Source organism: Furipterus horrens, unplaced genomic scaffold (genome assembly GCF_987537825.1).
Source record: "Furipterus horrens unplaced genomic scaffold, mFurHor1.1.pri manual_scaffold_8, whole genome shotgun sequence".
Lineage (NCBI taxonomy): Eukaryota > Metazoa > Chordata > Mammalia > Chiroptera > Furipteridae > Furipterus > Furipterus horrens.
This window is the reverse complement of record NW_028327178.1, coordinates 92,748,482-92,775,076: the sequence shown is the minus strand read 5'-3', so window position 1 is coordinate 92,775,076 and position 26,595 is coordinate 92,748,482. Positions and strand designations below refer to the sequence as shown.

Below are 26,595 nucleotides of genomic sequence, written 5' to 3'. Positions count from 1 at the left end.
GGAAGGCACCTTTTCACTTACAGAAATACACCACCATGCACATGCTCTGTGTTATCCCCGCCCCCCACCCCCGACGTTGGGCCTCCTTCCTGGGTCAGGACAGACTGAGTCGCATTGGCTGGGGCAGAAACCAGTCAGGAGGGGCTCTCTGGATTGGTGGAATTGGCTGTGGCCCCCTTGCAAAGGTAGCTGTGCAGTGGGCTGTTTCTGGTGGCTGGGAATGGGCTCTCCTGAAGCTACAGTCAATGAAAAGAGATAAACCTGAGGTGTGGGTGATGATGCTGTGGCTTCGCTGCTCTCTGGGACCCCTGTCCGTGATACACGCAGGAAATCCTTCTTCAGCTTTCTCCGCTCTCGCTCCACCTGCCAGATGCAAGTGAGAAGTCAGGGCTCGGCTTGGTGCTGGGGCTGGTGCAGAGCTGCCCTTTTCGAGCGAAGGCCAGAGCACGTGTGGGTCTGAGTGTAAGGGGCCAGCAGTCATGGGAAGCTCAACTCCCGGCTGTGGGGAGCACATGCCAAGGCAGTGCTGAGTGCAGGGACAAAAGTCTGGGCAGGAGAGGCAGGGCTGGCCTCTCAGGTCTTTGGAGCAAGGGTCGGCCAGCATTTCTGTGGTATTTTAGGCTCTGTAGGCCATTTGATCTCTGTTGCAACTATTCAACTCCATTACTGTGGCCCGCAAGCAGCCGTAGACAGTATGTGAATGACTGGGTGTGGCTGCGTTCACATAAAACTTCATCTTCAGAGGTGGGCAGCAGGCTGAGTTTGGCTCTGCGGCTGCAATTTCCCAGCCCTTGCTCGGGGGGCTGCACCGGAAGTAGAGATCATGCCCACTGGACCCCGAAGGAAGGAGCTGAGGATAGAAGCTACCTGCTCCAGGGTGGTCTGCAGCTGGACGTTGTGGTGCTGCAACCTGCTCCGGTCAACCTCGAGCTGTGCCACTACTTGCTGTAGTTGCTCCAGCCTTTGTGCCCACGGCTGCTTCTCCTCTGTCCCAGCAGCGGGCTCGCCCTCCACTCCCGAGACCTGTGGGAGAGAGCTGTGAATCTCACCTGGGCAGCCCCTTAGACAGGTGGGGAGCAGATACAGGCTTGAAGGAACCAGCCTGACAGGTCTGGGATTCAGGATACAATTCCCAAGAGAAGAGGACAAGCCCCCGGGCAGGAGCTCCCTCTTGGGCCATTGGTTCCCACCAGGCCCCCAGCTCACCTGCCCCAGCTGTGTACCTGGAGCCACGCAGAGCTGGGTATTACATCATCACTTACTGGCTAGATGACTTTGGTCAGGAGATGAGCTCTCTCCAAGCCCCAATGTTCTCTTTCGTAAAATGATTATATGCTCCGTGAAGCAGAAATCAAACCTTTGGAGTTAAATCCCTTTAGAGAAGTGGGGAACCTAGTGCTAGCTATGTTCTAGGCGCCCTGTGTTTCATAAATGATGACGGGCAAGAAGAGACGAGTGTGCATGTGCGGCTGCAGGCTGTCTGGGAGACAGGAAGCGCTCCATAGTGAAAAGACTGCTTGGATCTAATTCTCCTGCCATTTACTAGCTGTATGACCTTGGGCAAGTGATTCTACCTCTCTGAACTGCCATTCCTCAACTATAAAATGAAAATAATAACAGTTTCTGCTTTTCAGGGTTGTTGTGGAAGAAAGTGAGAGTAACGATGCCTGGCACATAAAATGCTTAAAATAAAAAATGGCACCCCTGTGATGAAGGGGTCGTCGGCAGCCGTCCGTCTCGAGAGACGATGGTGTAGCTTCTTAAGTGTCTATCTGCACCGCCGAGAATGGCTGTGAGTGGGTGTGGGAGGGGAGACCCCAACTGGAGCTACATTATTGAGTGAATACTGCTCAGTAACCCAATAATATGGACAGAAAGTACCCTCCTGCCCAACTGTATACCTTATCTTTTCTTTGTCTGGTAAGAAAGCCCTGGAAATAGGAAAGTTGTTCCACGTATTGAATGCTTCCTTCCTATGCACTTCGTACATACCATCTCATTTCATACACAAAATGGCACTATGGGGCTAGTACCATCACTACCTATTTTTTCCATGAGAAAGCCAAGGGTCAGAGAGGTGAAGGCACTTACCTAGGGTCACACAGCTGATAAATTGCAGAACTGTATTGCCAGCCTAGGAAGTTGACTCCAAAGAGTACTGGGGCTCCCAGAAGCCAAGTTCCTTCGGAGCTGTGTGTCTGAGACAATGAAGGAGGTTCTCTGGGGCTCAGCACAAAGATGCAGAGTTTATCCCCCAGAAGAAACTGGCTTGGCTCTTGGCAAAAGAGACAGCACCTCTCCAGATCTAAGAGTCAGCCCAGGTTTCCTGACTGCCTACTGTGTGTGCCATGTGCTCAGGGCTAGGGGTTGCGGAGATGACTAAGACACGGCCCCCGACCTTGGGGTGAAATGTTACATCCTAAGGTCACGTCCTTCCTCACTCACCATTCTACTGAGGAGCCAACTGATTCCTCACCGCTGATGACTCCAAAGCCTCTAGTCTCAATTGCATCCTTTAACTTCAGATCACTTTACAGATCTGCCTGCTGGACATCTCCCCTGCATGTTCCATAGGCACCTCATGCCATTTCCAAACCAAACTCACTCCCCTCCTCTTCCCAAGCCTGCCTTCCTCCATCTCAGTGAGCAGAAACCTAGGAGCTGATGTCTTTCTGTCCTTCCTCTACTTCCCAGTCTCTCAGCCAATCAGCTGTCTGATGTCCTAGGATCACCTGGGTCCACCGACACCTGACTTCTACTACAGAGCCTCCCAGTTGGTCTCCCCAGGTCTGCTGTTGCTGCTCACAGCAGCCTGAGTGACCTTCCTGAGCGGTACATGTGATCATGTCACTCCCCTGCCCCAACCCTTTGTCTGCTTCCCAGTGGTCGTCCACATCGTTAACATGACTTCCAAGCCCTGGGCGATGGGGCCCCTGCAGGCCTCTCTTCCCTTGCCAACTCCTCCTCGATGTTCCGATGTTCCGGGAGCCTGAACTCCCCACACAGATGCTCCCTGTTCTCCGTCTTCCCCAGAAAGCTCCTCCCCCACCTGTGCTTGGCTGATTCCTTGCTGGTCCCTTCAGATCTAACCTTAAACACCACTTTTACCAGGAAGCCTTTCGGGACACACCCCCAGGAAGGGTAGGCTGTCCCACTAGTACACTTGGAGCACAGGAAACTTCCCCAGTGAGGCATGGATTATAATTAGGCACTGCATTCTAACTGCTTATCCACTAGACCGAAAGCGGTGTGAGGGCAGGGACTGTGGGCGTCTTACTCTCTTTGTATCCCCTCAGACTAACACAACAATCTGGATTCCACACACACTGAGGGGCTTGTGATCTCAGCTTTCCCACACCCTGAGGTGCCACAAGTGCAGGGTGGCAGGCAGCCCCTCAGTTCAGCCACACAGGGCTCTGCCCACCAGTCCTTACGACCCACTGTGTGACTCACCTGCAGCCTCTGCTGTTCTGCATCCCGCTCTAGCACAGATGCTTGAAGGAACATGGCTACCTCCTGCAGACTGCTGACACTGGCCTTGCTCTGGGCCAGGGACAGCGCCAAGTCCTGCGCCTTCTCCCTCCACTCGATCTCCCTGGCCTCCGTCTGTCTCAGGGCTGCCTGCAGTCGCTCCAGCTCCTGCTGCAGCCTGGGTCCTGCAGAATCCCACTTTGGAGAGGGCTCCTCCCCTAAGGAGGCTTTGTGGCTGTGGGCTGAGTCCTCCAGATGCTTCCTTTGCTCCCTCAGCTCCAGGATCTCCTCTTCCCTTTGCGCTAGAGTCAGCTGGAGCTCCCTGAGGCTCTCACGAAGGCCCCTCATCTCTTTCTCTTCTCTCTCCGGCCCCAGATTCTGTGTCTCCTGGATCACGTCCTCTCGGAGCCTCTGGGCCAGAGACTTCTCCAGTAGCTGCTTCTGCTTCTTCTGACATCTGACTTCTTCGTCCCTCTGTGCAAGTGCCTGCTGCAGCTCCTGCATGGCTGCCTGGTGCCGGAGAGCCTGGTCCTGGATCTCACCTTCCCGCTTCCTCAGGACCTCCTCCAGCTGCCGGGCTTGTGCCTGGCAGGAGTCCAGGGCAGCCTGCAGCGTGGCCGTGCTGGCCTCCAGGCTGTGGCTCAGTTCAGCCTGTCGAAGGAGATGCTGCTCCTTCTCCCGCACGGCAGCCTGAGCCTTGCTGAGGGCCTCCTGCAGAGCCTCAGCCTGGCCCCGGGCAGCCTCCTCCCGGTGCTGGGAGGACTGGTTGTCCACCCGCAGGGCCTCCAGCTCCTGGTCCCGCTCCTTGAGAGTCGCCTTGGCCTGCAGCCAACTGTCCTGCAGGGCCCTGGCCTCCGCCTCATGTTCCTGTTCCCGCTCCGCGTGCTGCTGCTGCAGGGCCAGCAGAGCCTGCTCCTGCTCCCGAGACTCAGCCCTCAGGTCTCCCAGCACCTCCTCCAGGGCCTGTACCCGCCGTCCCTCCATTTCCAGCTCTTCCTGGAGCCTCTGCACATGTGCCTTGTGGTCCTCCAGCTCGCCCTGGCGCTCTTTCAGTGTCGCGTGGGCCTGCTCCAGCGCTCTCTGCAGTGCGCTTGCCTCTTCCTTCACACTCTCCTCCTGCCCCTGGGCCTGCCACTCTTGCTGCTGCAGGGCCTCCAGCTCCTGGTCCCTCTGGGCCAGGGCTCTCTGGGCCTCTTCTAGCTGGCCCTGGAGGGACTGCTCTCTCAGCTCCCCCTGTTCCCTGGCTTCCTGCAGGTGCTGCTGCAGGACCACGATCTCCTGCTCTCGCTGGGTCAGGAGTAGGCTGGTCTCACCCACCTTCCTGTGCAGGCCCTGGAGCTGCTGCTCCAGCTGGCCCTTGTGCTCCTGAAGTTCCTGGATGCGCTCCTGCTGGCATTCCACCTCCTTCTCCTTATCACGCAGGATCAGCTTCAGGTGCTCTAGGCTCCCTCGCTGGGCTTTATTCTGGCCCTTCCCCTCCTCTGCCCGCTCCTGCATCAGCTGCCTCTGCGAGGCCAGCTCCCGGTCTCGCTCTCTCAAGCACAGCTTGATCTGTTCCAGGTCCTCCTCTAGGAGCTTGGTCTGCAGTGTCCTCTGATTTTCTAGGACTTGAATCCTCTCCTTCTGCAGCACCATCTCCTGGTCCCTCCTCTGGAGGTCCTGAGTCAGATGCTCTTTCTGCCTCTGCAGCTCCTCGATCTGTTCTCGCCGGGACTTCACCTCCTGGTCCTTCTCCTGCAGCTCTCTCGCCAGAAGGCTGCGGTGGCTCTCCAGCTCCTGGATCTGGCTGCTCTGCGCCTGCAGCTCCTGGCTCCTTTCTTCTAGGTCCAGTGTAAGGTCAGTCAGAGCCACCCTCTGCATTTCCCTCTGGCCCTCCAGCTCCTTCATTGCCTTTTGCTGGCTCTCCGTTTTGCGATGGGTTTCTTCTAGCTCCAGGGCCAGGCACTCCAGCGTAACCAGCTGCTTCTTCAGATCCTGAATCTGTCCTTTCTGGGATTCGATCACTTGATCCTTCTTCTTGAGTTCTAGAAGCTGATGCTCCAAGACATTCCTCTGTGTCTCTTGATCCTTCTCGAGCTCTCTGATCTGCTCCCTCTGCACAGTCAGCTTCTGCTCTCGCTCCTGGACGGCCATGGGCAGATGCTCTAAAACAGACCGGCACCTCTCCAGCTCCTGAATCTGTTCCTGTTGCAGATCCACCTCTTGGTTCCTCTTCTTTAGGTCCAGAGACAGCAACTCCAAAGCCGCCTTTTGCATTTCCCGCTGCTTCTCCAGTTCCTGGATTTTTTCCTGCAAAGCCTCCACTTCCCCTTCTCTTTCGGATAGCGCCTGGGCCAGGATAGCCAGGTTCTCCTGCAAAGCCTTCCCTTGGGCCACCTTCAGCTCACCCTGCTCCTGCAGAGCCTGGGCTCTCTCGCGCTCACTCTCCACCTCCTCGTTCTTCAGTTTCAGGGCTGAGCGGGCAGTTCGCAGGTCTTCTTCCAGGACCCCAGCAGCACTTGCCTGAGCCCTGGCTTCTGCAACAGATGCTTGCAGATGTTGCACTTGGGCTGTCAGCTTCTCCTTGGCTGCCTGAAGCAACTCTCGCTCATTCTGGAAAACAAGATGCACAGCCACCTTAGACTACACTTCTGTGACACCGTCATTCTAACAGAGGCCCTTTCTTTCCTTACTTTGCAGCACCAGCATTGCCAAGGACTTGGACCAAAAGAGCTCATGCATTCCAGTTAGGCTAATGCCTTGAAAGGACACCTCTGCCATGTCCCAGCGCTCTGTTGTGCCCAGAGGAGGAAGCCTGGTGCCAATGAGCCATCCCTGACTCTGGTTCTTGAAGGCAAGGGCCAAAAATTTCAACTTCAATTGAAGTCCAATTCACTGGGGCTTTCAGAATGGCCCTCAGGGGTGTGGGGACAGTCAGAGAAATAGACCCTGCTGAAGGAAGTTGGGCACTACGTATGGATGGGGTAGGACCACGGGCCAAAATGGGCCTGGGAGCTAGAGCCTGGGTCCTGAGGGACCACTCCTGAAGCACCCCCGTCCTCCAAGCCAGTACCACTATACCTGGGCTTCCATTCCCTGCAGCTCTGCTCGCCGCAGGCGGCTCTGTAAAGATGCCACCGTCCCATGCAGTTCCGTCAGCTCAGACTCTAGGGACTTCTGCTTTTCCTCCCACTTGGATTTCTCTTTGGGAAGAGGAGAGGTAGTGGAGCAAGGCCCATGGTTGGAGGTGGAAGAAAAGAAGGAGGTAGAGGCAGATGGTAAATGGGGAACAGAAGCAAAGGGGAAGAAGGCCAAGGAGAGAATTACATCTAGTTTCAGAGACATCACCCATCCACCAGCTGCTCCTGTCTGTCTAGGCTCCTGGATGCTTCCAGACTCACGCCTGTGCTGCCCGACTCCAGCACTGCCTGACAGTTAACCATCCCGACAATTCCTCATCGTGAACCTCAGCCCTGTATTCCAGACAGGGTTGAGCTGATCATGTTGGAGATCCTTGCCAGTCCCCAACTCTATGATTTTGCTGAAGTTCCTAGATACCCGGGTTGCTCTTCTGGCTGCGCCCCATCCCCACCATTTCTGCCAAATGCACCAGAACCCAGCTCTGTGTGTATGGCTCTCAGGGAGGCCTCTGGGACACTTTCAAAGCCCAGACCCACTCCCCAAGTTGTCCTCTTCTCTTCTGCAGTAGAGACTTGAGCCTCAAGATCCTCCCCTCTCCTTTCTTTCCAAGTAATCATCACCTTTCTCAGCCCTGGCTGTGGCCCAGATCGTTCTCCCCAGACTCCCCCTCCTGCTCTCTCCCAAACAGTCCATAATCCTGCTGTCAATCATTTTTGTTAATCATTTTTGAGGATAAAAATGTTAGTCATTTTTGAGGACATAGTTGAAAATGACAAAAATAAGTAACATGGATAAATGACAAAAAATAAAGAATTTTATAATGTCTTCACATTCTTGGCCCTGGGTTGCCAGTTTTTAAATCTGCAGACAGAGAAAATGGAAGCCTGGCCAGCAACTTCTCACTTCATCAAATCTGTTCCTCCGAATCCCTTCAGCCAGGATGGCCTTCAAAGGCCATGTAAAGCAGAGAAGTAGTTCACGGGGTCATCACCCATGTGGAGGTGCCTCTAGGCATCTTCTCACAGTCGTGGTAAGCAGTGAAGAGTGGCTGCTAGGCCTATCGCTGCCCCTTCTGGACTTCCCCTTTCCTCTCTGCTCCCTACAAAACCCCCTGCCAGCCTTGAGCTTCTCACCTTCCTGGTTCTGGGAGAGTTGTCTTTGCAGATCCTGCAACTCTGTGTGGAGCTGGCTCTTCTCAGCTTCTGTATCCACGAGACGCTGTTCCAGCTTCTGTGCCTGATCCCTCAGATCATCCTGGGGAAGAAAGGGCATGGTTAAACTCAAGATCCTCATCTCCCACAAAGCTATCCCAGTCCAAGGCCCAAGCCCTCTCTTCTCTCTCAGCCTCTTTGGGGACCTGCCATCAGTATCTACTCCCCTGTTGCTGGGTTTACTTCTGAACACATATGCATTTGGCTTCCTGAAGTGATGACAAGCTTTGCTCTAGCTGACTGGAGCCTAGAACTCCCTTCTGTCCCATCTATGTCATTTGAAACAGAATTCCTGCTGAAGTCTCAGCTCAGGGTCACCTTTCCTCTCCTGCAACTTCTTCTTCAAAGCTTAGCTCAGAGGTCACTTCTTCCTTCCTTCTGACTTTCATTGAGTCAGAATGTATTGTCCCTTCTTCCTATTATCATCATATACATCTGTTATTGATCCAGTTAATTCTATAGGTTCTGCTTTATCTTAGAATGCAGTTTGGCTCCTCAGCCACATCATGAGCTTTCTTGAGGGCAGAGATCAGGTCTTTTTGCATCTTGTGTCCCCAGCTCAGGGTGGCTAGCACTCAATTTTTATTGGCGGATAGGTTCCCTCTGAAGTGGAATTGGCAGGACATTTAATTCATTCTTAGGCTTAGAATGTTCCTACAAACGGCAACCTCAAATCTCAGTGGTCTCAATTTGTTGGTTTTTTCTTGGAGGCTTGGCACCAAGAATAATTCCTGGTTGAGAGGACAAGGGTGCAAAACAGTATCATACTTCTGTACAGGGTTTTTAGTTTACAGGGTATCATACATCTGTACAGGGTTTTTAGTTTACAGGGCTCACATAACTCCCTCACTGATTTAACCCTCCCCACCCTGGGAGACAGGCACGGTTTGCCCCACTTTACTAGCAAAACCAAGGCCCAGGAAACTAAATGCTTGGTTCACGGTTGCCAGGCAGTAAGTGATCAAGGTGGAACTCATCCCAACCTGATCTCAGGAAAAAACAGCTCAAACTGCTGCATGACTCTTTTGGGGGAGGTGAAGAGGTCTAGGGGGGAGAGCGGGGAAACATACCCGGGCCTGCTGAGTCTTCCACAGGTCTTGGTGGAGCTTGTGGAGTGCAGATGCCACCGCCTCAGCTGAGAGAGCCGTCAGGACAGGCCCTCTCTTAAAGAGGATCCTCGCTCCATTTTGATCTGAACAAATGAGGAAACACCTCCTGACTGGGCTGCACCATGGAAACATGGCCTTGGCCTTCCCACTGATGCCTCCTCTCCTCAAGGAAGCCCTTCTAAGTAGTTCACTCATCATGCACTTTCTGCCTGTGTGCCAGGCGCTGTGGCTAGCTATCATTTGTTAGGCTTTTAATATATGCCAGGCACTGTGTGACCTATTTGACCTCTGTAACCTCATAAACTCCTTAGAAAATCCTGAGAGGTAGGAATGGTTAGCACCCTCATTTTGTAGTTGAGAAAAATCAAGCTCAGAGAGGACAGGTGACCTACCCAAGGACACGCATCAAGCAAATGGCAGAGCTGAGTGTTCAAACTGTTTGGATTAGTTCCAGAGCCTATGGCTTTAGCCTTGATGCTCACTGTCTAAGGAACCACATTTTCCTTCCTTCTTCCCTGGGAGCTAGGCCTGGCTTTGGCCCAAAGGACTGAGCCGCTGGGTGGCAGCCTCACCTGGCTCAGGGCCCCAGAGGGAGGGAGCAGAGTCTCCCCCACCACTCAGCTCAGGCCTGCTCTCACAAACAGACCCCAGAGCACGCTGCAGGACAGAATAGAGGCTGGCTAGCTGGGCCTGAGCGTGGTGCCCAGGCTGCTGTTCTGCCACCAGTGTCTCCAGCTGGCTTTCTGTGCTGCGCAGTCGCAGCTGCAGCTGGGCTGCCTTGGCTTCCTGGGCCCACAAGGAAGCTTGCAGCTGCTGCTCTGTGACTCGAGATGCCTCTAGCTCCTCCAGCAGCTGTGCTTCCTGGGCCAGAAAATCAGCCTCTTTTTCCTTCACCTCCTGCTTCAGTAATTCCACCTGCAGGGAGGGAGTGTAGTTACTCTGAGTGGGGGGTAGATACCCGCTCCTCAGACTGTGCCCCACTTCCAGGCCCAGGCCCAAGCCCAAGCCCAACCCTTCTCAATCCCTGCGCAAACCTTTATCAGGGCTGGGAGGTTTTCAGTGGGCTCAGCTCCCCAGCAGGTAGTGGGGCTCTGCAATGAATGCTGCCCTAGATCTGACCTGCAAGGCTGCCTACTCACTCCTGACATGTGGGTGTAAGCTACATAAGTGAGTTTTGGCCCTAGTTCCTGGGCAACTTTGCCAACTCCCTGCTATGATTAGAACTCTACCTGAAACCCTGACACGGAGTCTAATAAGACCAGTCACAATAATGACTACCATTTATTAAATGCTTATTGTGTTCATGACACTTTGTATAAACCTATAATGGTTAAAAATTATCATCCTTGTTTCATGAATGAAGAAACCGATGCTCATACCCAGAAGCAGGAGAGCTGGGAGTCAAACTCAGGGTCTAGGTCCTTATCTGCTGCGGTCTACTCTCCATTTCTTACCCCCTCGCTCGACCCCTCCCAACTCCATCGTTCCTCTGTACCCAGGGACTGGGGTCCTCGTTAGCAGACCGAGTTCCTGGAAGTCCCCTTGCTGCTGCCTACCTAACCTGGAGTACTTATCTCCCCTGCAGTGTCCTGCCAAGCAGACCAAGCACACTGGGATGTGACCACGCTTGAACCAGGCCTGTGTGAGCTCTGCCCCTCTGGGCACTATGTTCTGGGCCATCAGGGTCCGCACTGGGAGCTGTTCTCCACTCTGGGTCAGGTTCCCAAACCCCCACCCTGCCCAGTCCTGCTGAAGTGCCAGCATACCCTGTAATGAGGAAAAAGAGAAAGGTCCTCCTCAGGAACGACTTTGAGCAATCACCCCCCAACCCCAGGAGCAGGCTGCCACCAGGGAACAGGGCCCGTCACCAGGGTGGGAAGTACCTGGGCACTGAGCTCTTTCTGCCCTTCCTGGGCCTCCTGCATGTCCTGGCGCAGAGAGCTCAGCTCTTGTTGTCGAACAGAGTCAGCTTCTTCTAAAACAAGGAGTCTCTGTTCCTTTTCCATCAGAGACATAGTCAGGCTAGAAGGAGAGGGGTCAGAGGGCTAGGCTATTCTCTCAGGGAATAAAGAACTACCTTCTCATCTGACTGTTCCAAACATAGCATTGGTAATCAAAATAGAAATAGGCGGCCTGCAAGCCAAATGTCGCTAGTTCGATTCCCAGTCAGGGCACATGACTAGGTTGCACGTCAGGTCCCCAGTTGGGGGCGCGAGTGAGAGGCAACCACATAGTGATGTTTCTTTCCCTCTCTTTCTCCTTTCCCCTCTCTCTAAAAATAAATAAATAAATAAACAAGTTATTAAAAAAAAATAGTAATGATAACGATTACAGTGTGACAATAAAAGCTTCTATTTATTGAGCACCTACTGAATGCTTTTAGATACTTCTTGCATATGATACCTCACTGTAACTTCATAGTTTACTCTGCTCTGGGAAATTCCAGAAATATCTATACCATACCTCAAATTCAACATGTCCAATTCTTTTGTCCCCTCTGCACCTCCCCTGCCCCCAATGATCCCTTATTATGTTCCCAAGCTCAGTGAACCCCAACGTAGAAGCACTGACCATATCACAGAGTTCTCTCTCATCCCACCTAAACCCAATCTATGATTGTAAATAACTGATCCCAATTTCCTTAACATCCAGTAGATCCCTTCCCCCTCCCATCTCACTCCCTTACCCTGGTTCAGCTTTAGTATCTCTCATCTAGATAACTGTACCAGTCTCTTAACTTGTCTTCCTGCCTCTAGTTTCATCAACGAAAGGATTTGGCCCTCCCCAGACTCCCACAGGCCTGAGAAGACACGCTGCTTTTCATTCTGGGCGATCTTCCGCTATTCCTGATGTTTCATGTCATCACTACCCCTTATAATAAATACGTCATCAATTGGATTGTGTTGAGTTGCCTATTTAAAATCCTGCAATGGTTCCCTACCAAACCTAAAATAACTACCAGCTCCTTCCTGTGACCTATAAAATCCTGAATGATATGGATCTGTCCAGCTCAGGTCACTGTCCTTAGTCACCAGGCTCCAGTCACGCCACACCTTCAGGTTCCCCAAACACCCCAAGCTCTGAGCCACTGCATGCGATTTCTGTCCCTGCTGTACCGAACCCTCCCACCCCTTTGCGTGGGGGCTCCATTTCCTCCTTCAGTGATCAGTTTAAAAGCAACCTCCTGAGGAAGGTCTTCCCTAACATCTAAAGAAAGCCCATCCCCAGCCCGCCCCCATTTCTATTTCAGCTTCCGATTTCTTTCCTTCTTGCCATGAAATATAATCTGCAATAATTTATTTTGGGGGTTATTTGATGAATGCCTTCCCCACAAAACTATAAATTCTGTTGAAACAGGGACCTTACTGTCTTGTTTATCACTGTATCCCAACCTCTGGCATAGTGCCTGGTACATAATGCATTTGTCTAAATATTTACTAAGTAAAGTGTAGGCTTTGAAGACAGAGACTACATGTATCCTACCTACTTGGCTACCTGTACAGCCCACAGTTGGAGACATGAAAGGCGAGGTGACCTAACACACAATACAATGTACAGATGATGTATTATAGAATTGTACTCATGAAAACCATACAATTTTATTAACCAGTGTCACCCCAATAAATTCAATTAAAAAAAGGCTAGCCCTGGCTGGTGTGGCTCAATGGGTTGAGTGCTGGCCTGCAGACCCAAAAGTCACCGGTTTAATTCCCAGTCAGGGCACATGCCTGGGTTGCAGGCCACATCCCCAGCTTGGGGCGTGTGAGAGGCAACCAATCAATGTATCTCTCGTGTATCGGTGTTTCTCTCCCTCTTTTTCTTCCTTCCTTCCCTTCTCTCTAAAAATTCAATAAATAAAATCTTTAAAAAAACCCCAGCTAGATGATCTGAGCTAATAACTGTCAACATCAGTGGCCACTGTAGCCAGACGGGCAAAAGCCAGCTCCATAGCTTGTCTAACCTACCTGGCTTTGTCTCTCTCCAACTCCTTCTGAATTCGGCTACACTCCTGGACCTCCCTCAGCTTCTCCTGAGTCTCCTGCTCCACCAGCCTCCAGGAATCATCCTTGGAAACCAGCTGAGACTTCAAGTCTTCCACCTAGAAAATTAAGGGCATGAGAACCAAGGGCAGGGGGCCAGTGGAAGGATGCTCCTCATCTAGGGCTTCATGGTCCTTCCAGGTTTACCACAGTCACCAGCTCATCTCCAATCCTTATACACTCTTCTTCACCAGCCCCTCCCCAAACACCATTCAGCTTCGTGGTCTGTCTCCCAGACTCACACATGCTGGAAGAAGGCAGGCACAAATGAAAATCCTGGCTGAACATAGCTACACCCAAAGGCAAAGTGATGGGCAAGTGTGTAGTGATTGTATGTTTTTAAATAAACAATCAGAACACCATCTGATATAGGGTTCTGAGAAGGAAAAGCAATCAGAATTAAAAAACCAATTTGGGTAAAAATACTGATCTATGAGGAGGAGGAGAAGAACCACCGACACCCGGACTGTCTGAGAAAATCTAAGTTCTGTGATCACCGCAGACAGATGACTACCCCAGGCTCCAGGGGCATGTGCTCAGTTCGCAGCATCCTTCAATCTTCCACTCAGTACTGGGGCCTCCCCTCCCAAGCTCCCAGGGTTCCCTTGTCCTGCAGCAGGGAGTGAGGCAGCCTGGCTATTCTGGGGAAGGGCTGTGGGGCTGGGAGGGAGGAAGAGGCACCTGCTCCTGCAGGTTTCTCTTATCCTGCAGGAGGGAGCTGCCCTCTTCTTGGAGGGCAGCGAGGTCATCTCTGTGCTGCTGGGCTGCTTGCTCCAGCTCCCGCTGAGCCTCCCGGAGCTGGGTCTGCAGCATCCCAGTGGTCTCCTGCAAAGGGAGAAGACAGCTGTGAGAGAGGAAGTATTCACAGGGGCCTTGGTCTAGAGTTCATGTTGTAGAAATCCATGTTGTATAATACAACTAATTTTTTAGCTGGATTAGCAAAAGCTGAGGCAGAACCCAGCAATCCACATTGTTTCCGTCATGTTCCACCACCTCCACTCCTCACCTCCTATTCCTCTCCTCCCTCACAAAGTACACTGGCTCACCCAGGACTCCTCGGTCAGGGTCCCTGAGTTGGCAGCGGTCCCTTCCCCAGACCATCACAACAGCCTCCTGCTGCCCGGCCCTACTTCCACTACACACTATGGCCCACCCCAACACACATGCACACACAGGCATAAACACACACACAATTCTCTAGGCATCAATAAAGTATTTTCAAATATATATACTAAATCATGTCTTTTTCTGCTTTTTAAATGCCATCCAACAGTTTCCCACTGTCCTCAGAACAACATCCAGGCTCCTACCATGGCTGACAAAGGGCTTCTGCCCGTCTCTCCACTCACTCCTGAATCCATCATGCTGGAGCCACGCCACATCCTTTCTGTCCTTGGACTCCCCAAGCCTTTTGCTGTCTGTCCCAGGGCCCTTATGATGCCTATTTCCTCTGCCTAAACTATTCTTCAAATGGCTGGCTTCTTTGCTTTTTAAGATTTATTAAGATATAGGTCACATGCCATACAAGTCACCATTTGAAGTGTAAAATTCAATGTTTTTCAGTGCATTCTATTCACAGAGATTTGCAGCTATCACCACAATCAATTCTAGAACATTTTCATCACCTCAGAAAGAAACCCTGTAACGTCCCCATCCCTTATTCTCCCTCCCAACCATTCATCTACTCCTTGTCTCTATAGATTGGCCTATTCTGGACATTTCCTATAAATGGCGTAATACAGTGTATGGCTTCTTGTGACTGGTTTCTTTCACTTAGCGTAATGTTTTCAAGCATCATTCCCCTTGTTCCATGGGGCTGGCTCTCTTTAACCTCATGTGTCAGCTCAGATGTTACCTTCCCATTGGGGTTCTCCCTGACCACCTGCCTAAAGTGGCCCACCTCTGAATCACTTTCAGTTATATCACCTTACTCACTTCCTTTACAGCACCTACTGCAACCTGTAATTACTTCATTCATTTTGTGCCTGCTCATCTCTGTGTGTCTCTGCAGCTAGAATGCAAGCTCCTTGAGGTGAGGGACAGCGACTGTCACGTGCACTGCAGGCCACACTTACCCTGCCATGTGTCAGCAGCTAGCGCGGTGCCTGGCCCAATGTTGAATGAGTAAACCACAGTTCCCTTTCCTTCCCTGATCGGGACCACGCTCCATACCTGCTCCTTCAACTTCTGAGCCTTCATGTCCTGCCTCAGCCGTTCCAGTTGCTGGCTGGCATCAGCCAGTTCCTTCTGGGTCTGCAGCAGTGTCTCCAGGAGGGACATCCTCTCCTTCTCTGTTTCAACCTGCATCTGTTGGGGGGGCAGGAAGGCAAGGGCTTGTTGGACCGGGGTCACCATGCTCACCCACCAGGCCACCAGCACATCCCAGCAGCTCTGCGGCTCTTCCGGTGAACGGGGCGGGGGCTGAGAACCAACGAAGGTCTGGACCTCCTGACTGAGAACCAGGAAGTGCAAAGATTGCCACTGGTTTTCTAGCTGACAGGATGTGGTAAACATCAGCCCTCCCTCAGGAAGTATGACATATTGCCGACCCTGCAGCTAATGCTCACTGGTACCCAAGCAAGCAGCTACATTCTCTTCTAGAAGCCCCAGCGGCACTGCTCTTGGAGGAGAAAAGGAAGTGTTTAGCGGTAGGGGGACCGCAGGTTGGCTGTCCAGCCTCCCACCTGGCACAGGGCGCTCTTGGCCTCAGCCCGTTCTTCTTCCCTCTGGGTCTGGAGAGCCTCGGTTTCTGCCTGCTGCTCCCTCAGCCTTGTTTCTAGCTCCATTTTCTCCCTCTCTAGGCGCTCCAGAGCCTTATCCAGTTCCTGCTGGTGCCGGGAGCACTCTTTCTCCTGGTCATACAGAGGGAACACTGTGACAACCAAGTGGGAGAGGAAAGGAGGCAGGGGAAGACCTGGCTGAGAAGAAGAAGCCCAATGCACACCAGTGTATGACCTTGGTACTGCTCTAAGCCTGTTTCCTCATCTGTGAAGTGAGGCCAATAATCCCTGTCTTACCTAACTCACCAAACTTTATGAGACTCAAATGAGATTTATAAAAAAATAAAATGACATCACACATCAAAGTGCAACTGTCCTTAATATAAGCTATGAGTAGCCGCTGTTTTAAAGCAACCACATCATGGTTGACAGTTGCTAACAATGAACTGAGGTGGCAGACCCGCTCTCTGTTGCCCACTTTCCCCTGCTCAGGGTGGTGGAGTTAGCCTTCTGAAAAGTCAAGAAGAGCCCAGTAGGGATGTCTCCTGTTAAATGACACAAGAGCATTAGGATGCAGCACCCTGGTCCTCTCAGAGGTCCACCAGTGACCAAAGCCTTCCCTAACCTCCCCAACTAACCCAGCACCTGCTGTTAGGCTCTCAGGATAGTGGTGAAGGGCTCAGGGGCCGGGCCACTACAATCCTCGGTCTAACATGACTAATGTGACCTCACTTAATTTCAATCACATCTCTGTGTCTCAGTTTCCTCGTCTAGAAAAATGAGGATAACAACAGTGTCCTCTTAGGGTTGTTTTGAGCATTAAGATAAGTCATGTAAAGCACTTTAAATGGTGCTTAGCATACAGAAAGAATTCAGAGTTTAATCTCTATCATCATCAGTAAAATTGTATATAGGTCAAGAGGAATAAATGCAGGAAAAATACTCTGAATGGTTCTGTGTCATTTAGGGAAAAGGTAAATATACGGATTAACTTAAGGTTTTTTTTAAAAATTAAATTTATTGTGGTAACACTGGTTAATAACATGACATCAATTTCAGGTCTACAGCATTATAATTAGTTATCTGAGTACTCTATTGTGTGCTCACCACTCAAAGTCTGGTTTCCTTCTGTTATCCTACTAGAGATTTTGAGTATATACTTTAAAATGTTAAAGAAAACAACTAAAAGAATAAAAAATAATGATCCAAAGCAGTAGAGAGAAAAAAAGAAGTGAGAAAATACTACAACTTAATCTTTCAATTTAACCCTCTAGAAGAAGTTAAGAAAGGTGATCTCCCCTCCCTAAAAGACATAAAAAGGCAGGACAAATAGCATAAGATGGTGGAAACGAATCCAGATACACTTACAATCACAATAAAAGAAAATGGCCTAAGGTATGTTATTAAAAGATAAAAGAAACACAGTGCTGAATTGGGCAAGAATGGGTGCAAGGCATTCATTCATTCCTCTGCTCCCTTCCCAGCCTGGGGCCAGTTTAACAATTCTGAATCCCAGGATCTACTCTTAACTCTCTGTACACACCCAAACAATAATAATAACATATTTAGAGCTCAATATATGCTAGAAATTGTTCTTAGTGTTTTTCACATATTATTTAAGAGCTAAAAGCTGGACCAAAGAAACCCAAAACACTAACTCAAAAAAATATATATACCCTATGTTCACTGCAGCAGTATTTACAACAGGCAAGATGTGGAAGCAGCCCAAGTGGCCCAAAATAGACGAGTGAATAAAAAAAATTGTGGTAAATATATATAATGGAACATTACTCAGCCATAAAATAAATGAAATCTTACCATTTGCAAGAGTGTGGATGAACCTAGAGGGTATTATGCTAAGTGAAATAAGTTAGTCAGAGAAAGACAAACACCACCATATGATTTCATCACTTACATGTGGAATCTAAAGAACAAAATCAACAAACAAAATAGAAACAGACTCAGAGACAGAGAACAGACTGGTGATTGCTAGAGGGGAGGGAGGTTGGGGGTCTGGGTAAAAAAGGGGAAAGAATTAAGAAGTATAAATCTGTAGTTTCAAAATAGTCACGGGGATGTAAAGTACAGCACAGTCACTAACATTGTAATAATTAAGTGTGGTACCAGGTGGGTACTGGAAATATGGGGGGAACACTTCGTAAAATATGTGGTTGTCTAACTACTCCTGAAACTAATACAAATAATATTGAATGTAAACTGGAATTGGAAAATAAAATTGAAAAAAAAAGAGCTAGCAGCTGAAGTTTGCACCTTGGTAACCAGGCTAGTCCTGTTCAGATTTCACTCTTATAAGTGGTAATATCCGGACAGAGAGCCAGCAGGAGCAGCACTCACTGAGGGAGGCCAGGTCTGCCTCTCCCACCCCCAGCTACATCCACCACCTACCCATTTCTCCTGGAGCCGCTTCACCTCCCCTTCATGGGCTGACTTCTGCTGTTGCAGGGCAGTCTGCCCCTCTTGTTCAGCCCGGGCCAGCTGTCTAGCTGCTATTTCCCGCTCCTGCTCTGCCCGGCTCCGTTCAGTGTCCAGTTCCAGCTTCAAGCACCTCACTTCCCCTAAGATGCCAGGGACAGGATCTGGTCTCTGAGCCTCTGCCCGCCTCCTTTTATTCCTCTCCCAGACCTGATGAACAACTCCCATCTCAGAGGCCCTGGGTCTGGTTGGAGAAGGCCCTCCAGAGCTTCCCACTCCCTTCTTGGCTTTCAAGATCCCCAGGGAACAAGAGTGTGCCCATCTCAGTTAGGTCCTCACCTTGGATTACTTCCTTGGCTTGAGTAACAGTTTGAATCTGGACCTCCAGCTGCCCCTTGGTGACCTCTATCAGAGAATTTTGTTGTTGGGCCTCAAACAGACTGCTCTCCAGTAGCTCCTTGGCTGAGCTGTCAGGTTCAGGAATCAGGAAGAGTTCTTACCCATCAAGCCCCTCACCCTTCCTTAAGAGGAGTGGGGTTCTAAGTACTGACTACCTGGAGAAGTTAGGGGGGGCATCAACAAATTCATATTTCATGTAGAACCCATACGGTCTGGGCAGGGAACTTAGCTTGGCCACCCTTTGCCTTGCAAAGCTCTCTCTGCCCTTGCCTGAACTGGGTCTGGGCCCTACCTGAGCCCCAGGAGTTGATCAGAGAGGTCCTGCCGGTCCCGCTCCACAGCCTGCAGCCGCACCTCTAGAGCCGCCCTCTCCCGTACTAGGGCCTCCTTCTCCTGGACTTCCCTGGCCAGCACATCTTCCTGTCGCTTTGTCTCCTGATGCAGCTGCTCCAGCTGAGCTGAGGCTGCCTCCTGCTGGTGACGAGCCTGAGGGGAAGAAATTGGTGAGACACAGAACAGGGGCAGGATTCCCCCCAGAGTTGCTACCACAGGTCAGGGCCCCTCAGAGATTCTGGACCCAGCTCTGGGAGCCCTGGGCATTGCCCTCTCATACCAACTGGTATTTATGTATTTCCCTATCAACGCATAGAGACCCCAACCCAGGAAGCAAGCTGTCCTTTGAGCCAGAGCCTGTGCCAGGGCTGCAAGAGACCTACCTTTAAGGAGCTTTTAGTCTAAAGGAGAAGACACACACATATATCAGAAAGAAAGTGGTCAGTGCCCTAAGAAAGGGACTCTGAGAAGGGAGATTATGTATAATTATTAGGGCAATGAGAAATTTGGTAGAGGAGAAAGATGACCTTTGAGCTGGGTCACTGATTCAGAAAAAAACTTGCTGAGCCCCTGCTCTGTGTTAGACACTGTACTAAAAGCTGGAGGAACAGAAACAAATAAGGCATAGCCTTGACTTCAAGGAGCTTTTGATCTAATGATGAAGACATGTAAACAGATAATTATATTATAGTATGAAGGGGGTGATAGTTGAAATGTGCCCTAGGTACTATCAGAGCATCGAATTCAAACTGGGGTGTGTGAAGTAATGGGGAATCACTGGAGGATTTCTGTAGAAAGTCTTTTTAAAAATTGGTAGATACACCCCAAACTAGCAACACCGGTCATTTGTAGGAAGTAAGACTTTGTCACTTTCTGAATCACCTCTGTAGTGTTTTACAATGAGCATGTATTATCCCTTAATGTGACGGTCTGCGTTTTGCCTTACCTCGCTTAGTTTCTCTTGAAGTTCTTTCTTCTCTTCTTGGATGCCCCTGAGATCTGCCTGCAGCTCAGCCCCGGTCTCCTCCGCTTTCTGCAGCTGGGCCACCAGGTGAGTGTTCTTTTCCCACAGGACTTCTCTGCTCCTCTCTGCCTCTGCCAGGTCTGCCTGCAAAGCGTTTCTCGCCTGCTCTGCGGCCTCTGTTCTGCAGCACACAGACTGGTTCTCCTGTTCTAACTACTGACCAGTGAGGGAAGGGCACCAAAGACAAATGGTTACAGGTTAGAGATCAGGGGCTGACACAGAAATCCACATGGGATATAAACCTGTTCTCCAAAGATGAACACAGGAGTGCTTATAAGAGGGGAACTATGTAGTCATTTGGTCTAGTGTCTATATACCAGGTACTGGATGAACTGAAGTTCGGAATAGAGATAAAAAAGGCAAAATCTTACTCAAAAAATCCAGAGTAAGAAAACATTGAAGATTTCTGGGGCTTAAGGGAACAGGTATCGAAGAGACATTAAATTTGCAACCTCCTGCCCTGGCTGGTGTGGCTCAGTGGACTGAGCGCCGGCCTGCAAACCAAAGAGTTGCTGGTTTGATTCCCAATCAGGGCACATGCCTAGGTTATGGACCAGGTTCCCAGTTGGGGGCACACGAGAGGCAACCACACATTGCTGTTCCTCTCCCTCTCTTTAAATAAAAAAGAAAAAAAAATTGTAACCTCTAGAGAAGATTCTTTGAGACTTAGGTGCTTTAGCAGATGCTTTTCTGGTGGTTGCTGGTATCTCATGCAACAGGATGAAAAACCTAGCCTTCCTATGTTAGACCATATATGTGTTGAGATCTAAAGGTGTCATTTGTTTGCTAATAAATTGCTATCCTCATAAAAATAAATAAAAAAAATAAAAACCCAGCCCTGACTGGTGTAGCTCAATTGGTAGAATGTCATCCTACAAAGCAGAAGGTCACTGGTTTGATTCCTACTCAGGGTACATGCCCAGGTTGTGGGTTCGGTCCCCAGTCGGGGTGCATACGAGAGGCAACCAATCTGTTTCTCTCTCACATCGATATTTCTCTCCCTTTCTTCCTCCCTCTCTTCCCCTCTCTCCAACAATAAAAATAAATAAATAAAATAAAAATCTAGTCTTCTTTCCTAAGGGCATGAGCCTCCTTCCTAGCCCTGGTGATTTTACCCTAAGCCCAAAGGTAGTTCTGTTATAGGTGTGGGAGGGAGCTATTTTTAATGGCTAGCTACACCAGTCCATACAGCCTGCTCTTCTCTGCATTGTAAATGTTCTTTTTGTTCATTTCAGGACCATGTTTGGGAAGCTGATCTGTCTTGGGCTGATCCATTTAAGGACTTTCTCATCCTAGGCATCAGCTTCATCCTTCACTGGCTTACCCACAGTGAGGGCCCCGGCCTACACATCAGAAAAATCTTTGCTCACCTGGAGAAGCTGCTGGCTCAGCCCAACTTTGTCTAAGGCCAAAGCCTCATTTAAGGCGCTGAGCTTGGCAGCTGCAGCCCGAAGGTCCGCTACCTCCGCCTTCAGGCTGTTCTCAGAGCTGGACAGCTCCACAATGGACTGCTCTGCCTAAGAACAAAGAGAGTTCCAGGTTTCTTACTTCCAGGTTTCCCGCAGCAGCTCACAGCTCTCACCTCCACCACCTGCTGCTCTCCTTGTACAGAGGTTCGTTAACACCCCACTCCTGCCCTCACCTTCCCAACAAGTTTTCCCTTCATTCATTCTTTCCTCCCAGTATACTCTCTTTATTGGAATTAAAATGGTTTTTCTGAAGTCTGAATCGATTATGTCAGTCTCTTTTCTAAAACCGTTTAGCAGCTTCATTCATTTCTTCATTCGTTGAGGAGTGAGAGGAGCTCACAGTATAGAAGCACAGACATCAGGATGAGTAAATGACTGCAACTGTCATGATACCACAGACGACGTAAGCACAAAGCACTCTGGGAGCACAGAGAAAGCATTGATTCGGACCAGGGGAATCAGAAATGCTTGGCAGACGAGTGGACAACTCAGTTGGGTACTTCTGAGATGAGGAATGGCTCGTACTAAATGGGGAGGAAAGAAGCAGTCCGGGCAAAGGGAGGAGTCCAACACATGCCAAGTATTAGAGTCATGAAAACACGGTGAAACAGATCGCATTAGGGCTTTGTGGCAGGAGTAAAGGCATAGGAGGAGTTAGGACAGGGATCTGGAACGAAGCGGAGGCTAGAAGCTGTTTGGGGCAGATGGCCAAGGCCTTTGAATGCAGCACCAAGGAGCTAGGAAGCCGCTAACTGGTTTTAGAAAAGAGACTAACATAACCAATCCTTACTTTGGAAAACCATTCTAATTTCAATATAGAGAGTATGTTGGGAGGGAAAGAACCCAAAAGCAGAGACTAGTAAATGAGGCAAGAAATATAAAGGGTCATGGCTTGCAGGAGAAGAGTGAGGCAGGCTGCATAACCTTTTCCTAGAAACATAGCTTTCTAAGCGGCCCACCCCACCCAGCAATGAGGGGGAGGCCTACGCACCCTCGCCAGCGCTGCGACCACTTCTCTTTGCTCCTGCCTCAGCAACTCCCCTTCCAGGCGACTTGACTCCAGGGCTTCCCGAAGAGTGATCAGTTCACTGAGTGATTCTGACTGTTTGGCTTCCAGGCCCGCCAGTGTCTCCTGACTAAGGTGGGAAGGAGAGGGGGCTAGAGGAAATCTTAGGGAGTGGCCACACCCCAAAAGGTAACAGGAATATAATTACCTTTGATATGCAAAGAAGTAAATTAACTGAAAAGATCTCCAAGACAGAAAGTAGAAAAAAGCAAGAAACAGAACAGTGTATGTAAGAAGTTGGGGAAAATAAGAATTATGCATAATCTGCATAAAACAGCACTGATGAATGAAGCAGAGGGGAGTAAGACTTTCTCTGTGTATATCTTTTTCAATAGTTTTGACTTTTGAGTCATACAAATACTGATAAAAGTATTATCAATTCAAACAAATTAAATTTAAAGACAATTATTTTTGTGGGTTGTTAGTTCTTTTCCTTGGTACAGGAAGACCCATTCCTTGCACAAGTCATGATTCTTATAGCAATCCTTCAAGATTCCACTATTTGTGCCAACTAGGTGCAAGGAGGGAGGGCACAGGGGAGGAAGATACAGTCCCTGCCACCAGGTACTCAAAACCCACCATATACCAGGCTCTATGCTGGCATTTTGCAAAACACTTCTCTAATCTGCCCAATGACTCTTCAAGGTAAATATTATCAACCCCATTCTACAAATAAAGTAATCTGTCCAAGAGGCAGAGTCATAATTTAAACCAAGCTTTTGCCCAGCTTGAAAGGCCTTGCTTTTTACAGATTAGCTGGGTCCTTTTACTCAGGAACCCCCTTTCCTGACCTGCTCATTTCCCCTTACTTCCCAGGGTAAGTACTACCTTTTAGCCAGCCCAGGCTACTCTGAACATGCCATTAATGTTCCTGCCTTCTTGCCTTTGCTAATCTGTTCCTTTAGCCCTTCTCTCATTCTTTACAAATCAAAACATGTCCAGGCCCAGCTCAAAGGCTACCCTTTCCTTCATGAAGCTTTCAATAATTAACTGTTACCCCTAGGAGCTCCCGAAGGACCTGGCCTGAAAGTCTACTTAGCTCATACTTCATCTGGCCTCATGCCATAGTTAGTTCTTTGTCTGGCTTCCCCATCAGACTGCTTGGGAGTAGGGCCTGTGTCTTATCTATTTCTGTATCCCCCACTGTGCCTCATCCCTTACGGGTGCTGAACAAAGCCTGGATGAACTTTCTGCATTCATTTTTCTGCAAAGGAAGGAGCAGTAAGCTAATCTGAGCTCAATGCATGCCAGGCTTCAATCTACTCCACTCCCTAAAAGAGGGGAGTGGGTGGAGAAGGGTGTGGAACTGCAGGAAGATCAAGCCCCAGTGAGGAGGGGACAGGTCACACTCACAGGCGCTCCCTCTCACGGACAGCCAGGTGCAGCACCTCCTGCTGCTCCTCCTTCTCGCCCTGAGCGGAGTCCCCCTGCAGCTGCAGCTCCACGTTTGTCCTTCGCAGGCGCCAGGCCTCCTGCTCCAGCACCTCCAGCTGCTGCTGCAGCTCTTCCCTGGTCTTCTGCAGGAGCTCTCGCTCCCTGGAAGAAGGAGACCAGAGATGAGCAGAAACCTTGGAACCTAGAGTCCTTCCTGGAAGCAGACATCACAGGGTCAAAGGACAGAGGCATCTGTTTCCTTTAAATATCTCCCCTTCCCTTTTGAGCAGGAAACTTTTTTTTATCATCACAAGAACCCAAAACTGAGTGAGCAGGAACAAGAGAGCACAAAGCGAGGCAGCCCTGAGCAGCCCTGGGCTTCAGGGAGAGCAGGGTCAGCCAACCAGGAACACGATGGGAGAAGGTCAATGACCATGTGAGGACTGAGCCAGGGGAGGAAGGGCAGAATGAGCAACCCCTGCTCACTTGCTGAGCGAGTCCACTTCTCCCTGGAGGTCCACAGTCTGCCCCGCCAGAGTGTCGCGCTCCCCAGTGAGCTTCTGTAACCGCTGTCTCAAGGCCTCACCCTCTTCCTCCCACTGATTATGCTGCTGCTGCAAGAAGCTCACAGCTTCTTGACAGCCTGAAAGCTGCTGCCTTAGCTCCTGTGGAGGGAGAGTAACAGAAGTGAGATGGGGAACAAGAGGGCAGGCAAAGGAGGGATGTCAGAAGCCTGAACGTAGGGCTGGGCAAGGGCCGGGGGCTACGGTAACATGGGTAAGCTAAGGAGAGGCGCGACCAGTCAAGAAGGCAGAGATCAGATTACTTGGCTTCTGTGGCCCCTACAGTCTCAGAGCTCATCATCTTCAAATGTACAGTGTGTGGGGAAGCCCTTAGAACCGGGGATCACTCACCCATATTCTCCCAGGGCTCCCACTGCCGATCTCTGCATTCATTGGCACAGAGAATGTGCCTGCTACCCACGCATACAACTGGGCAGACACAGAGAGTCTACTGGGCACTTTGGGGGTGTTGACAAAACACCTCATGACTGGTCAACATAGGGAAAGGGGCAGTCTAGGCTAGGAGCACCTGGGACACAAGTCACTTTAGACACCCACTGTGTGGCTGAGGGAACACTGGGTTCTCACCTGCACAGCCTGGCGTCTCCGAGTCATCACTGAACGCACCAGCATAAGAGCCTTGTCTGGGTCCTGGGAATCAAACTGGCAGAAGTCACTAGAGTCCAACTCCATGGTGCTCTCATGACCAGAGCCTTGGGACATACTGTCCCCTTCTTCCACCATGACCTGAAACCCACACAGTAGGGTCACCACCCTAGTGACCAAGGCCTACCATCCATACAGGGGACTAACACTACAGCCTGGGCAAACTGGATGTTTTCCTTCTTGGGTCCTCTCCCTGGGGAGCGGGAGGAGGGTATCTAAGAGCAAAAAAGTTGGTTCCTTCAACTCTTCCCCTTCCGTCACCCAATCCTAGGACTAGCAACAAGGCTAGAGCACTCTCTGATGTAATAATAAATGAAGACATGAAGTAGAGGCTTTTGAGGTAATGTATCTCCGAGTCCAGCCACTGGCCTGAGAATCACAGCCGGCAATAAGCCAGAGGACCTGTTCTAGCAGGCAGTGCGAACACATGAGTGCTTAGCTGCCCGGAAGGTTGTAGGCTTCAAATACGCTCCTGACCCTAAGTCCGAACATCTCAGAGAGTGGAAATCTTGGCATGACTGAGAGTACCTGGAGGCCTGGGGAGGAGTGGGGCATAACCTGGTGACCTTGAGCAGGAGGCTTACCAGTACCTGGGTTATATCCTTGATCGCCTGCTGTAAAGACAACTTCTCCTCTTGGGCATTCCTACTAAGAGATATCTCGTGTTCCATTAATTCTGTGTGATTTGTCTCCTGAACAGGGAACAAAATAGAGCCGAAGAGCCAAACTCTCAGAAAAGAATTTATCATTTCAGGCCCTAAATCAACCAGAGTCTCATTCTGTCTATTCTGTCAACCCCACTTTTTCCCTGACCACGTGTGAATGCTAACGCGGTCCCAGGATTCTGAAGACAACAGGATGCGGTAATGAAGAACTCAGATTAGCGATCAGGAGCTCCACATTAGGCTGCCTAGATTAGAGCTCTTGCCCTATCACTTATTAGCTTGGTAACTTTATGCAACTGCTCCTTTGAGCTGCCTTCTCTTTAAAATACAAATAAGTCACAGTAACTACTTAACAGGTTTTGAATCTTAAATGGAAAGATGCATGCAAATTACTCAACATAGTGCCTGGCATAAAGCAAATGCTCAATAAATGTAAGCTATCACTGGAGGACAGTTACTGTGTCTAAACAAAAAAATTGATGCTTGAGACATAACGTTAAACCAGAGAAACCTCTAGCCCCCAAACTAGAAATATACTTGAAGCCTCACAATTTCCTCTCTTCTCCCTAGCATTTTGTGTTAGTGAAGACCTAAAGACATAGATCTGCAGTGATGTTTTGTTGAACCAACATTTATAAAACTGAGACATTTTATGAATTAAGATCTAAACTTCTGGCTTCTCAAAAAGTTAACAAATGGGCCATAAGAGCCCTCATTCCTACATGGCAATAATTTACTGAAGCTGAGCAACAGATACCTCTTCCCAATGAGACATGTATTCTTCAGGGTCCTGCAGTCCCTACTACTCTTCCTTGTTTACTTAAATATTGAGACCAAGAGTCCCCTATACTGAATTCTGGAAAAATCAGAATTCTTCACTCAGTTATCTTACCTGGGCCCTGCAGACATTTGAATTTTGCAAGTTCCTGACA

At 49.9% G+C, this 26,595-nt stretch overlaps 1 protein-coding gene across 1 annotated transcript in view; it reads right to left on the bottom strand.

Moving 5' to 3' along the window:
- The window catches only part of CEP250 (centrosomal protein 250), a 41,390-nt gene that overhangs the window by 2,293 nt on the left and 12,502 nt on the right, over positions 1 to 26,595 (bottom strand). The window contains exons 11-32 of the mRNA XM_090286310.1: positions 25,589 to 25,690; positions 24,921 to 25,079; positions 24,256 to 24,434; positions 23,749 to 23,931; positions 22,321 to 22,465; positions 21,231 to 21,377; positions 19,783 to 20,013; positions 18,796 to 18,989; positions 18,444 to 18,571; positions 18,078 to 18,247; positions 15,636 to 15,803; positions 15,124 to 15,258; positions 13,633 to 13,776; positions 12,877 to 13,010; positions 10,795 to 10,933; positions 9,484 to 9,826; positions 8,873 to 8,994; positions 7,725 to 7,845; positions 6,532 to 6,653; positions 3,454 to 6,063; positions 868 to 1,023; positions 262 to 363 (exon numbers count right to left, since the gene is read on the bottom strand). Coding sequence (XP_090142436.1) covers positions 262 to 363; positions 868 to 1,023; positions 3,454 to 6,063; positions 6,532 to 6,653; positions 7,725 to 7,845; positions 8,873 to 8,994; positions 9,484 to 9,826; positions 10,795 to 10,933; positions 12,877 to 13,010; positions 13,633 to 13,776; positions 15,124 to 15,258; positions 15,636 to 15,803; positions 18,078 to 18,247; positions 18,444 to 18,571; positions 18,796 to 18,989; positions 19,783 to 20,013; positions 21,231 to 21,377; positions 22,321 to 22,465; positions 23,749 to 23,931; positions 24,256 to 24,434; positions 24,921 to 25,079; positions 25,589 to 25,690 — 5,934 coding nt within the window. The remainder of the gene's footprint in view (positions 1 to 261; positions 364 to 867; positions 1,024 to 3,453; positions 6,064 to 6,531; positions 6,654 to 7,724; positions 7,846 to 8,872; positions 8,995 to 9,483; positions 9,827 to 10,794; positions 10,934 to 12,876; positions 13,011 to 13,632; positions 13,777 to 15,123; positions 15,259 to 15,635; positions 15,804 to 18,077; positions 18,248 to 18,443; positions 18,572 to 18,795; positions 18,990 to 19,782; positions 20,014 to 21,230; positions 21,378 to 22,320; positions 22,466 to 23,748; positions 23,932 to 24,255; positions 24,435 to 24,920; positions 25,080 to 25,588; positions 25,691 to 26,595) is intronic.